This window comes from Mirounga leonina, unplaced genomic scaffold (assembly GCF_011800145.1).
Source record: "Mirounga leonina isolate KUSES-001 unplaced genomic scaffold, KU_Mleo_1.0 Mir_53, whole genome shotgun sequence".
Classification (NCBI taxonomy): domain Eukaryota; kingdom Metazoa; phylum Chordata; class Mammalia; order Carnivora; family Phocidae; genus Mirounga; species Mirounga leonina.
Window position 1 is genome coordinate 34,100,339 of NW_023270807.1, and position 15,810 is coordinate 34,116,148.

The following is a 15,810-nucleotide window of genomic DNA, read 5'->3' on the forward strand; positions in this document are numbered from 1 at the left end:
GTCATCTTTTGCTACTTTGTAGAGAAAGGCGTCCCTACAATTCACTCTAAAAAGATTTATAAGTCTATGCTGGTACCTTTATAATTCTCTATGAAGGATTGAAGGATCACTTCAACATCCCAAAGATAAGAAAGTAAAAAAAGGCTTAAAACAAGGTCTAGTACATGGTATTCAGCATACAAAGATGTAAAAGAAATAATTTGATAAAATGGCAGACTTTTGTTTCTCTTTGTAAATAAACCTTTGACAACAGTCAATGGTTCAAGTGATTTCTAAGTAGTAACTAGCCTCTGCTTAGGAGAGGCAATCTAACTTAGTAATGAAAGCATATGATCTCTTGCCAGGCCCTTAGTTTCTAAACACCACTCTTCACTAAAAGGAACCAGTGTTCCTTGGAGAAATCACAGATTCCAAGGTATTTCAAGGCAGGGAAGATACAAGATGAATCTGGAACATCTAGTTGTTTCATCAAAAAAGAAGTGGTCAAAGAAGAAGCAGGGTGGGGGGTGGTGAGGGGGTGGGGGGATGTCGATAGGCTACAAGAGCCAGCTTGAAGGGGCACCTATGGCTAAATCTGAGATAATGTGGGCATAAAAACAGATAAGGACAATAATGGATTATAACTCATTAAATAGATTAGGAATCTCTGAGTCCACACTGATGAGAGAGAAACAAGTGGAGGAGGAGGGAAGGTCTTCCTTACCACAGAATGCCAACTGATAAATGTGGAGGGAGCGATAGGGTGGAAATACCACTGTTTTGAAGCCATAATGGTAAAAACTGGTTTGGCATCGTTCAACAATGGACACTAAATCTAAGTTGGTGGTGGTGAGGGGAGTTTGATGAGGAGCAGGATGTTTGTATGATCTCAAAGCATCTTTCCAGAGATGCTTTATTAGTTGAAGGGGGAAAAAAGTAAGTAGTTATTAGAGAAACTATAACATCTTGACTGGGTGATCAAAATTAATATTACTAGGGGCTTCTGGATAGGATTCCCTGAGGTCACAGGCCAGTGAATCTGGTCAGGGACACAGTATCTGAATCTAATCACTACAAGACATGAGAAAAATCCAGAGTGTGGGCATTCCAGGTATATAGGCCAGCATGAGCATAGGGCCAAAGGTGGAAAAGAATGTGTGTGTGTATGTGTGTGTGTGTGTGTGTGTGTCTTGGGGGATATTTTTTGAAAATAAAGAGTAGTTTAGTTCACCTGGGGCAAAGAATACAAAGTAGATGAGGCAGGGAAGGGAGGAATAAAATTATAAAGACAAATTGGGACCATAATATGGGGGATTTTCCATGTTGGCTGAGAATTCTGTATTTAAATTTAATAGAGAATATAAAAACTGATTTTATTATATAATAGTAAAGAAAGAGCTTTAAAGCAAAGTGTTGACATACAATGAAATCAATACCCAAATATTTTTTTAGAATATGTGAAAGGCTATTTTCTTTCTTCCATTCATGCCATTGATTGAGCACTGACCATGACCCAGCACAGGGCCAGTTCTGGTATGGCTGGGGTCAATAAGATGGACTTGGCCCCTGTGCTCTCAGAGCTTATATTCCCAGAGCTTTTGCTTAGGTTACCTTTTATATCAAATGGTTTCTTGGTCCAATGCCTAAGTGTTGCTGGTTTTCTTTCTTGGTTCCCCACTGTTAAGGGTATATGTAGCACTGCAGTTCCTACTTTTCTTGGTATGATTATATAAATCAACCACTCAAGGAGGGTGTGCCTCTCCTTGTGCAGAAGCTGTGATATGGATATAGAGCATGTCTCAGTCTGATGAGTTTACATCCAAGTTGGGGAGATAAGAAAGATAAGACTTGCATTTAAAATAATTACAAATCAAAGTAAGGCAGTGAATATAAATGCGTCTAGCATAAAATTATAACTGGAATGCACTGAGAAGAGGAAGAGAAAAAATAGGCATTAATGGTCTGGAAAGGCCTAATGACGAACTGGGGTGTGAAGTGGGAAGGGTGCAGAGCCGTGGAGAGGAAACAATACTGCCACAGGGGCCGAAAATGAACATTTAGTAGAAGGCACTGCAAAGTGGCAGATAGGACTCAGCAGGGAGCTGGGCACACTTACAGTCTGATCTATGGAACCTTCTTGGACTTCTTACTTAAGGTACTTATTGAAGGGATGGCAGACTGAGGATTAATAGGAATCAGAAAATTCTGTGGCAGTCCAGGTGTGAAGAATTTGGGATAGGGGAAAGAGGGTACAAGACCACCTATCTTTTCTCCAAAAATAAATCCATATCCATTAAAAATTAAGTGCACCAAATCTTCTGGGTTAAAATATTTACACAGCCCCCTCCTCTACCTTGTCAACTGGCCCAAAAGAATCCTAGTAGTATGTGGCCCAGAGAATATTTCCAGAGAGGTAGCTGTAAAAAGAATTCTGGGCTTAAAAAAAAAAGAATTCTGGGCTTAAAGGTAAGAATTTTAGGTTCAAGTCTGGGCTCTATCATTTATTAGCTGTGTGATATAAGACAAATCACTTAACTTCTCTGAATCTGAGTCTCTTTAGTCATAAAATAGGTTAAGAATATCTATCTCTTTAGGAATGCTTTAAAGATAAAATGAGGTACTGTTTGTGAAAGTGATTTGTAAGCTATCAAGTGCTAGACAAATATATTTGCACATAGGTAAGATAATAACTGGACAAATAACTTGGTCTAGTCTTGGGCATTCATCCATCCAACTAAATGCCCACTATGTGCCAAGCCCCATGGTGAGCCTTGAGGATGGTAATGCAGCGTCTGCCTTCAGAGTTCCTACTCTAGCTGGGTGGACAGACACAAGTTATCATGGGTTATGCATAATGTTTTTATGGGAAACTGTGTACAGAGGTGATGACAGTTAAAAGTTTAAATTTAAAAACAATCGGGCGCCTGGGTGGCTCCGTCGTTAAGCGTCTGCCTTCGGCTCAGGTCATGATCCCAGGGTCCTGGGATCGAGTCCCACATCGGGCTCCCTGCCCGGCAGGAAGCCTGCTTCTCCCTCTCCCACTCCCCCTGCTTGTGTTCCTGCTCTCGCTATCTCTCTCTCTGTCAAATAAATAAGTAAAAATCTTAAAAAATAAATAAATAAAAACAATCTCATGTGTTAACTATCAGGTAAACTGAAATCTTGTTTAAGAATTTATTTTTTTTAAGTTTTTTTTTTTTTATTTGCGGGGGGAGGAGAGGTGCAGAGGGAGAGGGAGAGAGAGTCTTAAAGCAGACTCCTCACTGAGCAGGAGTGGGGGGGTGAGTCTTATGCCATGTGGGGCTTGATCTTGATGCCATGGCGGCCCCTGCCCCCATTCATGACCTGAGCTAATACCAGTATTTGGGTGCTCAACTGATTGTGCCACTCAGGTGCCCCTTGTTTAAGAATTTAAGGTTATTCCTAGAATAGTCAAATTTATAGAGAAAGAAAGAGGAATGGAGGTTGCCAGGGACTGTGGGGAGGTGAGGAATGGGGAGTTAGTGTTTAATGGGAACAGTTTCAGCTTGGGAAGATGACAAAGTTCTAGAGTTGGATGGTGGTGATGGTTGCATATCATCTTCACACCTGAATAGTTAATACCACAGAACTGTACACTTAAAAATGGTTAAAATGGGGGATGCCTCCCTGCTCAGTCATTAAGTGTCTGCCTTTGGCTCAGGTCATGATCCCAAGGTCCTGAGATCAAGCCCCGCATTGGGCTCCCTGCTCAGCGGGAAGCCTGCTTCTCCTCCCACTTCCCCTGCTTGTGTTCCCTCTCCCACTGTGTCTCTCTCTGTCAAATAAATAAATAAAATCTTAAAAAAAAAAAAGGTTAAAATGGTATATTTCATGTTATATATATCTTACCATAATTAAAAAAAAATGAATTTAAAGTCAATCATAGCCAATCTTTATATTGGTACTCACGAAGGAGCAATATCCAGATGGTTGATGCTAAATCCAGAAGAGCAAAAGCCTCCCAGTGTTGTTGATATGGTTAAGAATGCAACAGCCAATGAATAATCACAACCTATAAATCCAGCGGCTACCAAGAATACCGCAGGTCCAATCATTCCTGGAGTTAAAAAGTTATAAACAGAAAAAGAAGCCTCAGTATTAATATTTGCTTGGACTACCTTAATATAGTATAAATCTGAGATTTGATATCACTGCCACCTACTGTAGAAACGCTGTACTGCATAAAAGACTCAGTTTAAATTACAGTTTTCATGACAAAACAAAAACTGCCGGAAAAAACATAGACATAATGCAACTAATGTAAAAGTAAAAGGAAAATATCACTATGCAATATTATTAAATCTTCCTGTGACCAAGACTCAGCTAAAGTTCTACAAAGAGCAAGAAGAGAATGACTGAAAAATATAGTTCTGGAGAGAAGCTATAGTTGGTACAGAATGAGATTTAAAGTTCATATAACCAAAGAAGATAAACTAAATAAACTCTGTTGAATAAAGTTAGAAAAACACTCCATTTAGGTTTTAGCATTCATAGCAATATACGTATTTTATTATAGGCAGTTAAGCACAAAATACAAGTAACAGGAAGGGACTTAATGAGAGGTTTGCCATTTTTTCTCTGTTCTACAGCAGTGCTATCCAATAACTCTCTGTGATGATGGAAATGTTGTATTTGCATATTTGTATTTGTATTTCAATTAAATGTAAATAGCCATATATGGATAGTGGCTACCATATTGGACAGAGCAGGTGAACAGGAAGCCAAAAAAGGGAAAATTGGATTGACTCTAATGGGATCTATTTTATTTGCAGGTGTGGAAAAATTTCTTGAGAGTTGAAATAAGCAAGCAATACAACAGGACAGCATCTTCCAGCAGTAGCCGCTCAGAAGGTGTTTGTAGAATTATCCTGAATAGGGTCCTTTTACAATGTAATTTCTGAACTATAGCCATCAGAGACTTCCAGGGTCTCTACTTACTCAAGATCTTTAAAAAAAAAGAAATGAAGCAATTGTCCTATACAGTTTTAAAATTTACCTTTATGAAAACAGTCTGAAACTTATGATTATTGAAGGTTCCTTTGAGTTCTTTGATTTATAGCTCCTCATTTAATGTAATGATGTTAGTAAATGTTTTTGGATTGCAGTTGAAAATGTATTCATTTAGAAAAGGGATGGAGACTTAAAAATATTATTTTCACTACAAACTTAGAGCTGAAACACAGTGATTTAGAAAATTCTGGAAATGATATTCAGCAAAGCAAGCCATTTTTTATAGTTATAAGACTATGGTAGAGATAATAGGATATGATCAATATTAACCCTCAACATGCATGGTTCAGAAAGAACCAACCATCCTGTACAGAAATGCACTACATGCATTAAAAATCATGAAAAAAAAATCATGTTTTAATATGTGAACAAAATAAATGACTAATATCATCTTTATTTTGCCTTGCATTATAAACACAGTAAATAATTGTAAACCAAAACAAACCCTGACTCACTTCACTTACCTATCAGGCTAAAAACTCTTCGGACACATATTGTTGAATAATTCCATTTTGCCCTTAAATTGTCAGCAGCTTGACCAGACAGGATCATACATAACCAACAGCCAAAATAAGGCAGTGCGGATAGAAGCCCATTCTGGAAGGAATAAGAAGATACAGAATTAATTATGGGGTGGGGAAGAAGAATCAAAACAACATACACATCCACACATCCAAAATTTCCTCAAAAAGAAAATTCATAGCAATATATTGTTGGTATTTACACAGTCCAGTCTGCTCAAGGTAATCTTACATGTTATTTTGGGACTTGGGGTGCAGCTTCAGTAAGAGAGGACAAGTCTATTAGCTATAGATTCTCCCTATGGTCTAGTTTTTGGTCCATTTTCACTTATTTATTTATATTTATATAATCCTTATATATTATATATGTATTATATATTTATATTTAAATTATTATATATAAAATTGTTATAAAAATATAAAATTACTGTAAATATATTTATATATAAACAATTATACTTTCATTTATATTTTAAAATTTATATTATTTATATTTTAAATGATATAACAATTTATATTTTATATAAATATAAAGATAGAAAATATTAAAAATATATTTCTAAATTATTATATAAAATTGTTATATAGTATATATAATTATACATATTTATATTTGTATTTATACAAATATTTTTATAGTAAAATAACATGCAGATACAGAAAACCACATAAATCCAATGTATAGCTTAACGAACTATTCTAGAATGAACACCATCTAGGTCAGGTGCCCAGTGCACTACCACATGCTTTGAGCAGAGCACACAGGTAGTGAGGTGATAGACCTCTATGTTTCCCTCTTCTTTTCCTTTAAGTTGCCACCTAAAAAAATAAAAGCACCAGGAGATATGAAACAATTTATCATGGAAATGTGCTATTTGTTTTGTAGGAAATGATTCAACGGTCAGCTTTTTAGGAAATCACAAATTCTGTAAAATGTAGAACACATACTTGGGGAAAAAAAAGAAGACATTTCTTTCTTCTATTCATTTTTCCCCAGCATAAAGCTAGGGTGCCAAAACTAAATGGTCTAATTTTGATAAGAACAAATGTTTTTATAGTCTGAGAAAGATGGGCACACCTTTTAGTATTTTACAACTAAGGTAGTGTTTTACAAAAAAGGTAGAATGATATTTTATCAGTGGTATTTAAATCTGGTAATAATTCCATTAACCATCATGAATGGTACAAACCAACAAAACCTGTTGATATTTTAAATTTAAGTGTGCTTAAGAAAAGATTCCGTTTTTTTCATCATAGTTTTGTGGTCCTCTATATTCAGATGCTGTATGCTTCTATTTCTACTTCTGTAGCTAAGATTTTTGTTTCTTTCTCGTATTGAGCTGAGTAACTTCTTTAAAGTTTATTCTGTTTAGATTTCTGCAGAACAGGATCACGTCTATCATTATTTGTGGCAGAATCCTACACATGAATAAACTGAAGCAAATAGAGAAGTGAAATTTCTGATCTTGGTCTTGTTCCCTGATGGGATAAGACTGATAATTCATCAGTTACTGAAATTTTCCACTTAAGGTTCAAGTGTTAAAAACTCTCCTAACAACCTAAAACTACCTTCTGCAAACTACTATGAATCTTCAAAATTGGGGACCTGGGTGGCTCAGTCGTTAAGTGTCTGCCTTCGGCTCAGGTCATGATCCCAGCGTCCTGGGATCGAGTCCCACATCGGGCTCCCTGCTCAGTGGGGAGTCTGCTTCTCCCTCTGCCCCTCCCCACCGCTCATGCTCACTTGCTGGGATCATGACCTGAACCGAAGGCAGACGCTTAACACCCAGGCATCCCAGGAAGCCCTTCTCATACAGCTTTGCAATTATAGCTGGCCAGTGCCTGAATAACGCTGCAGAGCAACCTCTGCACGGGAACCTCATGTCTCCCAAGTTCCCTCTCAGCTGCCAGCAGAGTCCCACCACCAGCCCTTTGACAGGTACGCTTCAATTTGTCATCTGCTATTCTGGCATATTACTAGGGCCTACTAAGACCTTTCTGGTTAAGGCGGATACCAGCCAAAAGATGCCTTGAATCAAGAACACACACTGAACAAAGAAGGTACAACTGTGAAGCAAAAAGAGCAGTCTCTAGAATTCAGTAGGTGACTGTAAAATCAAAGATACAAAATGACTGAATTTTATATAGATAAAAACAAATCCTGGCTGTAGTTTAAAAATGTATTCTTTATATAAGAAGGAGATGATTATTTTTTCTTACCTCTTGAACATTGAACCTTAGGATCTCCTTCATGTAAGTAGGCAATAACGTCAATAAAGTATAAAAAGTCCAGTTGTAAGAAAAATGTGCAACTACAATAGCCCAAAGAGGCAGTGATTTTAGCATGGGTATCCACGGCACTGACTTCTGTGAAGAAAGCTAAAAAAAATAACAGGCACAATGAGTATATGCTACGTTTATATCTGTACCTTATCAGCCAAACTTCCATCTAGAACACATTACCAGCCTTGATTAGTAAATTCCAGAAGTTTTTTTTCCGGGGGGGGTAAAGATTTATTTATTTAATTTAATTTATTTATTTTATTTAATTTTTTTTTTTAAGATTTTTTTATTTGACAGAGAGAGGCACAGCGAGAGAGGGAACACAAGCAGGGGGAGTGGGAAAGGGAGAAGCAGGCTCCCTGCAGAGCAGGAGGCCCGATGTGGGGCTCGATCCCAGGACCCCGGGTTCATGACCTGGGCCGAAGGCAGACGCTTAACCAACTGAGCCACCCAGGTGCCCCAGATTTATTTATTTTAGAGAGAGAGAGCACGAGCAGGGGAAGGGGGAAAGAGAGAGAAGCAGATGTCCCACTGAGTGTGAAGCCCAATGCGGGGTCAATCTCACAACCTTGAGATCATGACCCCAAGATCATGATCTGAGCTGAAATCAAGACTTACACATTTCACCGACTGAGTCACCCAGTGCCCCAGTAAATTCCAGAGTTTTAAACCAACTCTTTCAAAATATTAACCAGCAATAGAGAGTCCATGATTCAGGTTGAAAGAAAAAAACAGAAATGTAATCTTATAACTCCTTATGAATGTCAGAATTCACCTGCAGTATTAATTTCTTCATCTATAAAATAGAGAATAGTTTCATAATAAAAATCAGAGGTTGACATAAGGGCAAAGGAATGAGACTGGAAGTCCTATTAGAATTCCTATTTCACTGTCCAATCTTTACTCAATTACAATGACTTATATGAAGGGTGCAATAGAGGTTTATTTATGCAGCATCTGGAAAAATGGTCTTCAAAGTAGGTGTAAGCACCCAAGGGGGATGTAAGATGACCCCTTGCTGTATGGAAGAACATTTTAGAACTTTTTTTTTTTTTTAAAGATTTTATTTCTTTGTCAGAGGGAGAGGGAGCATGAGCAGGGGGAGCGGCAGGCAGAGGGAGAAGGAGGCTCCCCGCTGAGCAAGGAGCCCAATGCGGGACTTGATCCCAGGACCAGAGCCGAAGGCATCCCCATTTTAGAATTTCTATCTACACTCACTTTTATTCTAAAAAAGAGAAACTAGGGCGCCTGGGTGGCTCAGATGGTTAAGTGTCTGCCTTCGGCTCAGGTCACGATCCCAGGGTCCTGGGATCGGGCCCCTCATCGGGCTTCCTGCTCCTTGGGAGCCTGCTTCTCCCTCTGCCTCTCTCTCTCTCTCTGTCTCTCATGAATAAATAAATAAAATCTTTAGTAACAACAACAACAAAAATAAATAAAAAAGAGAAACTAAACTCCATTAATATTTAATAACTAGGTTGGCCCTGGAGTATGTCGGACAGTCACATATGGTATCATCTCCCCAGTTCGAAGGGGTTAATGGCGTCCTCACTTGTCGGCTTGCTCACTACAAGACTACAACATAGTACAGTTTACACCCACCTTCTTAAGTGGGTCTATGGATTTTATTAGCCAGCTTTAGTGAAAACAAATCTATAAAATTGACAGTATCTTCAAAAGATTCTAACAGAGAAAGTCATGGAAGAGAATTCTAATAAGGCAGGTACAGAAGAACACTAAGACAATAGTGGAACTGACACTTTTCCTCATCAGTCCTTTGTCAGCTACCTCACCAAGCAGAGTCATGGTAGGCTTATCAAATACAACATATTCAACTCCGCTCCCATTAAACATTATTATTACTAATTTTTAAGTGATAAAAAGGTTTTTCCTATTAAAATTTCAAATTCATGTACATACTGTTTATTTCATTTTATTTACTCTTAAAAAAATCTATTTTTAGACATGTTTTATAATACATATAAGTACAGGAGTACATGTAGATAGCCATGAACAAATATACATATATTCAGAGTGTTAGTCCCCACCTTTTTATTGATGCATGATTAAGAAGCCTGAATCCACTAGCCTGGAGCATCAGATTATTACATTTCCTATACACTGAGGCGTTACGGTTTCTTTCTCAAAAGCTAACAGAGCAATCTATGTTTCTGCTTCCAAGGTTCACGGTTATTTCAAAGAGGGGAAGAACTATTATTAACCTTCTTGTGGCTTTCTTTTCCTAGGGACTTTTTATCTGACGCGGTAGATATACTCTTGTGTTCTCCACTCTGTATCAAAGATGTAGGGGATTTGGGGAAGAGAAGGAGAGGGAACATTTATTTTTATATAGTAGCATATATCATATTGAAATTATGTTCACCCATGTCTGTCTCCCTCTGGAGATCACAGGTACCACAGGAACCCTGTCTTGTTCATTTTCTTTCTCGTATTAATTTTTAAGTCCTCAGTACCTGACAAAGAACCTAGGACATGGTAATTCTCAAAAAATGGTTGAAGAATGAATGAAGTACAGGGGATACTGCACATTTCTTAGATGCAAGATTTAAAGGTGGAGCTTCATGTAATTTTATAACATTTCTTTTCTTTTTTTTAAAGTAAATTCTCTGCCCAACATGGGGCTCAAACTTAAAACCCTGAGATCAAGAGTCACATGCTCTACCAACTGAGCCAGCCAGGCACCTTTATTTTATGACATCTTTAACCACAGCATCATCTGGTTTAAGAATGTGGTTTGGAATTCTATGAAACGTAATCCTCCTAACTCCTCTTGCTTCTGAATATTTTGTTTTCTGAAGCATATGGAAAAACAAATTAACCTTAAGTTTGGATAAAGGACAGCTTTAGACACATATCAAGGTAGAGAAAAAAAGCTTTTAAAAAAAATCTAAATAAACTAAAAGGTTTCATAAGTCCATAAAAATAATGATAAAAATGAAGTATTGAAATAAGTAAGCTGTTGACCATCAATGCTGAGGAAATGTGACAAGACGAATCAAGGTTTATTTGGCAAGATCTCACAATGCATTAAATTATTTTTATCTGTTCCTTAGGGAAAAAAATAGGGGACTCATTTGATTAACATCTCAGAGGACACCAAGATCTCAAAGTAACTTTATTTATTATATTGTGATTTCTTCTGAGTTTTTGCCAACCTTAAGACCAAGAGGCGCCATATTTCTTAAAGTTCAGCAGCTTATAGAGCAGCAAAATTTAAAAACTTAAAAAGAAAGGTGAATGAGTATTTAATTGCTGCCTTGTTATACTATATATAAAAACTGAAAATATCAATAAGAACTTAATGGGTAAGAAAAATTTTATATAAAATATTTTGTTCTTAAACTAATAAAGTAATTATGAAGGCATTAAAATGCTAAACAAGACTGTATATATTTTAATTTTTCCTGACTTTTCATGTTCTTCTTTTATTCCCTCCAAAAGACAAATATTTTGTTTCCATGACTTGGAAGATTTACTGTATTAAATTATGACAGACTTTTATTTCTGGCATGCTAAATCTAGCTTTAATAACATAAATTTTTTTCCAAGGATCTACTCTAGAGGAGCAAATAGGTAGGTGTATGTCATATTATATATCATAACAATGTGCTGTCTTCCTTATTAAATCACACTCATTTAAAATACAGATAAGGGGTTCGGGGAGGGGAAAAAAGAAAAGAGAAAAATAAATAAATAAAATGCAAATAAAAATACTAGTTTTCTAACAACTAACATTTTATTTTCTATTAATTAAGAAGACAAATTTAAGACTTACTGATAACCATTACTCTAGAAGGTTTAGAGCAACTTATAGGGGCACCTGGCTGGCTCAGTTGGTAGAGCATGCACCTCTTGATCTCAGGATTGTGGGTCTGAGTCCCACATTGGGTGTAGAGATTACTTTAAAAAAATAAAAATTAAAGTGACTTATAAAAGTAACTTTTTCCATTAATTTAATCTTGAAAGAATTGGAATTTCTCACATAAAACAAACCAATACTTCATTTATTTCATTTGCCTGCACTCTACTTTGCCCAGAACATGCATAATAGAAATATCTCTTTAAAAAATTGGTACCTCAAATCTGAAGGAAAAAAGGTTCTGAAGCTGTTTTATTTTTTTTAATTTTTATTTATTTATTTATTTATTTATTCATTCATTTGAGACACAGACATAGAAAGAGCATGAGCAGAGGGAGAGGCAGAGGGAGAGGGAGAAGCAGGCTCCCCGCTGAGCCAGGAGCCTGACGCGGGGCTCGATCCCAGGACCCCGGGATCATGACCTGAGCCAAAGGCAGACACTCAACCATCACCCAGGCGCCCCCTGAAGTTGTTTTAAAAATGTGCCAAGGTCCATACCTGATTTTTTTTTTTTAAGATTTTATTTATTTATTTGACAGAAAGAGACACAGCGAGAGAGGGAAACAAGCAGGGGGAGTGGGAGAGGGAGAAGCAGGTTTCCTGCAGAGCAGGGAGCCTGACGCGGGGCTCAATCCCAGGACCCTGGGATCACGACCTGAGCCGAAGGCAGACGCTTAACGACTGAGCCACCCAGGCGCCCCCATACCTGATTTTTTAATGATGAAAGAATATATTCTTTTTCATGGCGGGAGATTGTCTTGTGAGTTTCTGGCGTTTCACTAACTAAAAAGATCCATAAAATAAACCAAATGATGCCAACTATACCTTAAAATAAGAAAATAAGTTAAATAAAATTAGAATGCACCACCAACAACTTTTACATGTCTTGAAAAAGTTATGTAATTATTAATTATCAACATAAAATTGGTTTCAGCTTAGTGTTGATTTTAAGTTCCACTCATAATTTCCTAACGGGATACTTGCTATCTGCATTATTTCCTATCAGTTTTGAATAGAACAACTTTAACCACATGACTCTGCCTATCAGAGTCTATCAGACAAATATTTAAAAAAAAAATTTCCACAATCTATTATTTCCACAGATTATCTGTTTTCACTCATTGATTCGTTTTTTGTTTAGATTGCAGATGTATTTTCTGCATGAAATGTCTACATGGCAATCTAATTTATTAAAAGCATGTATCAAATCCATCAAAATCCTTGAGGAGAACACAAGCAGCAACCTCTTCCACTTCAGCCACAGCAACTTCCTAGAAACATCGCCAAAGGCAAGGGAAGCAAGGGCAAAAATGAACTATTGGGACTTCATCAAGATAAAAAGCTTTTGCACAGCAAAGGAAACAGTCAACAAGACCAAAAGACAACCGACAAAATGGGAGAAGATATTTGCAAATGACATATCAGATAAAGGGCTAGTACCCCAAATCTATAAAGAACTTATCAAACTCAACACCCAGAGAACAACTAATCCAATCAAGAAATGGGCAAAAGACATGAACAGACATTTCTGCAAAGAAGACATCCAAATGGCCAACAGACACATGAAAAAGTGCTCAACATCACTCGGCATCAGGGAAATCCAAATCAAAACCTCAATGAGATACCACCTCACACCAGTCAGAATGGCTAAAATTAACAAGTAGACGACAGATGTTGGTGAGGATTCGGAGAAAGGGGAACCCTCCTACACTGTTGGTGGGAATGCAAGCTGGTGCAGCCACTCTGGAAAACAGTATGGAGGTTCCTCAAAAAGTTGAAAATAGAGCTACCATATGACCCAGCAATTGCACTACTGGGTATTTACCCCAAAGATACAAATGTAGTGATCCGAAGGGGCACCTGCAACCCAATTTTTATAGCAGCAATGTCCACAATAGCCAAACTATGGAAAGAGCCTAAATGTCCATCAACAGATGAATGGATAAAGAAGATGTATACACACACACACACACTGGAATATTATGCAGCCATCAAAAAATGAAATCTTGCCACTTGCAACAACGTGGATGGAACTAGAGGGTATTATGCTAAGTGAAATAAGTCAATCAGAGAAAGACAAATATCATATGATCTCACTGATATGAGGAATTCGAGAAACAAGACAGAGGATCATAGGGGAAGGGAGGGAAAAATGAAACAAGACAAAACCAGAGAGGGAGATAAACCATAAGAGACTCTTAATCTCAGGAAACAAACTGAGGGTTGTTGGAGTGGAGCGGGATGGGAGGGATGGGGTGGCTGGGTGATGGACATTGGGGAGGGTATGTGCTATGGTGAGTGCTGTGAATTGTGTAAGACTGATGAATCACAGACCTGTACCCCTGAAACAAATAATACATTATATGTTAATAAAAAAAATAAAAAAAATAAAAGCATGTATCATCCTGCTAATGAGATTGAGAAATGAAAGGTCCTGGGACTGAATAAAAAGAGAAAAAGATTAAAGTTACCAAGTGAGGGCATCCTACTTTGCTTGAGAAAAAATCTTCTCAAAATATAAATTTTTATAATAACCCACACTGTAATTTTTGATAGTGAGTATGGCATTAAAGTCTTGGATTCAACAGCAGTTTCTATTGAGAAATATTCTAAAATTAACATCATATCATAACTCAACTAGATCATTTTAACTATATAAAGTTAAGAGACAGATTATCAGTAAGTATTTTAGAACTTTGTGGTTTAGGAGTTGGCAACTTCAGTTATTAGGAATATATATTTTTAACCAAGTATTATACTACTATTACATTTTGGATTTGTTACATTATGATTTAAGTTAAATTTTTGAGAAAACTTACCAAAAAGGTAGAAAACATAAGTCCAATCCATATAGAAACAAATTATTCCAGAAAGAGGAAGAGAAATTACTGTCCCAAGCTGTGCTCCTAGAACAACAATAAAGACTTTGTAAACTTTCTAGAGAGATGAACAAAGAGGGGATAGGTCTACTGCTTAAGGAAGATGGGTAACAGATTCTCTCAAGGAATCATTTGCTAGAAAACCCACAATATGTAAAACATACACATTAATTTGTAATTACACTGGTTACAACTATGTAGCTATTGATGAATTAGAATGCATCAATCAGTATAGGACCCATTATAATATGAGCTAGTAAATGCCACATTAGTAGAAATGTGTTAGAAATTCAGGTGTTGGGGCGCCTGGGTGGCTCAGTTGGTTAAACGACTGCCTTCGGCTCAGGTCATGATCCTGGAGTCCCGGGATCGAGTCCCGCATCGGGCTCCCTGCTCAGCGGGGAGTCTGCTTCTCCCTCTGACCCTCCCCCATCTCGTGCTCTATCTCATTCTCTCTCTCAAATAAATAAATAAAATCTTAAAAAAAAAAAAAGAAATTCAGGTGTTTGGGGAAAGGTTCAAAGATCTAAGGCTGATAAACATAACGTACTGCAGTACAATTGATGAGATAAGAATGAAGCTTTTAGTAATCTAATTTGCCCAAAATATATTACAAATGATTGTTTCAGATAAATAAATAATGTAATTCATTTTTTAAAAAGATTTTATTTATTTATTTGAGCGAGAGAGCAGTAGAGGGAGAGGGAGAAGCAGGCTCCCCACAGAGCAGGGAGCCCGATGCGGGACTCGATCCCAGGACCCCAAGATCATGACCTGAGCCGAAGGCAGACGCTTAACTGACTGAGCCACTCAGGTGCCCCATAATGAAATTCATTTTAATCACCAAATAGAAGACAACTTAGTAGGTCGAGTGGCAGTTAAAATAATCAGATATTGCTTCTGGTGTCAAGTTTTAGAGGAGGTAAAAATAAATAATTATTACGTGTTAGAAAGTGTTAAGTGTCACAGAGCAATGTGGAAGTTCAAATATGGGACAGATGACCTCTGACTCCCAGAGGTCAGGAAAAGATATAAGAAGCAGCAATAGACTTTGAAAGATGGGTAAGATTTTTGTCCCATAGAGGTAGATGTAATAGGACAAGTAAAGAAATGAAGTTGGGAAGCAGAGAGTGGGTTTGGGAACTTTGCCTGGGTGAAGGAAAGGAACAGAAGATAAAGGCTGGAAAAATAGGTTGGATAGTAACTGAATATCTACTCCACTTCAGGCACTATGTGCTAG

At 37.3% G+C, this 15,810-nt stretch overlaps 1 protein-coding gene across 4 annotated transcripts in view; it reads right to left on the reverse strand.

Annotated features, from left to right (window-relative positions):
* The window catches only part of SLC17A5 (solute carrier family 17 member 5), a 48,251-nt gene that overhangs the window by 17,467 nt on the left and 14,974 nt on the right, over positions 1 to 15,810 (reverse strand). For all 4 annotated transcript variants that reach the window (XM_034990328.1, XM_034990331.1, XM_034990330.1 and 1 more), the window contains 5 exons: positions 14,511 to 14,597; positions 12,398 to 12,516; positions 7,752 to 7,910; positions 5,475 to 5,607; positions 3,910 to 4,057 (listed from right to left, as the gene is read on the reverse strand). In XM_034990328.1, the coding sequence (XP_034846219.1) occupies positions 3,910 to 4,057; positions 5,475 to 5,607; positions 7,752 to 7,910; positions 12,398 to 12,516; positions 14,511 to 14,597 (646 nt within the window). The remainder of the gene's footprint in view (positions 1 to 3,909; positions 4,058 to 5,474; positions 5,608 to 7,751; positions 7,911 to 12,397; positions 12,517 to 14,510; positions 14,598 to 15,810) is intronic.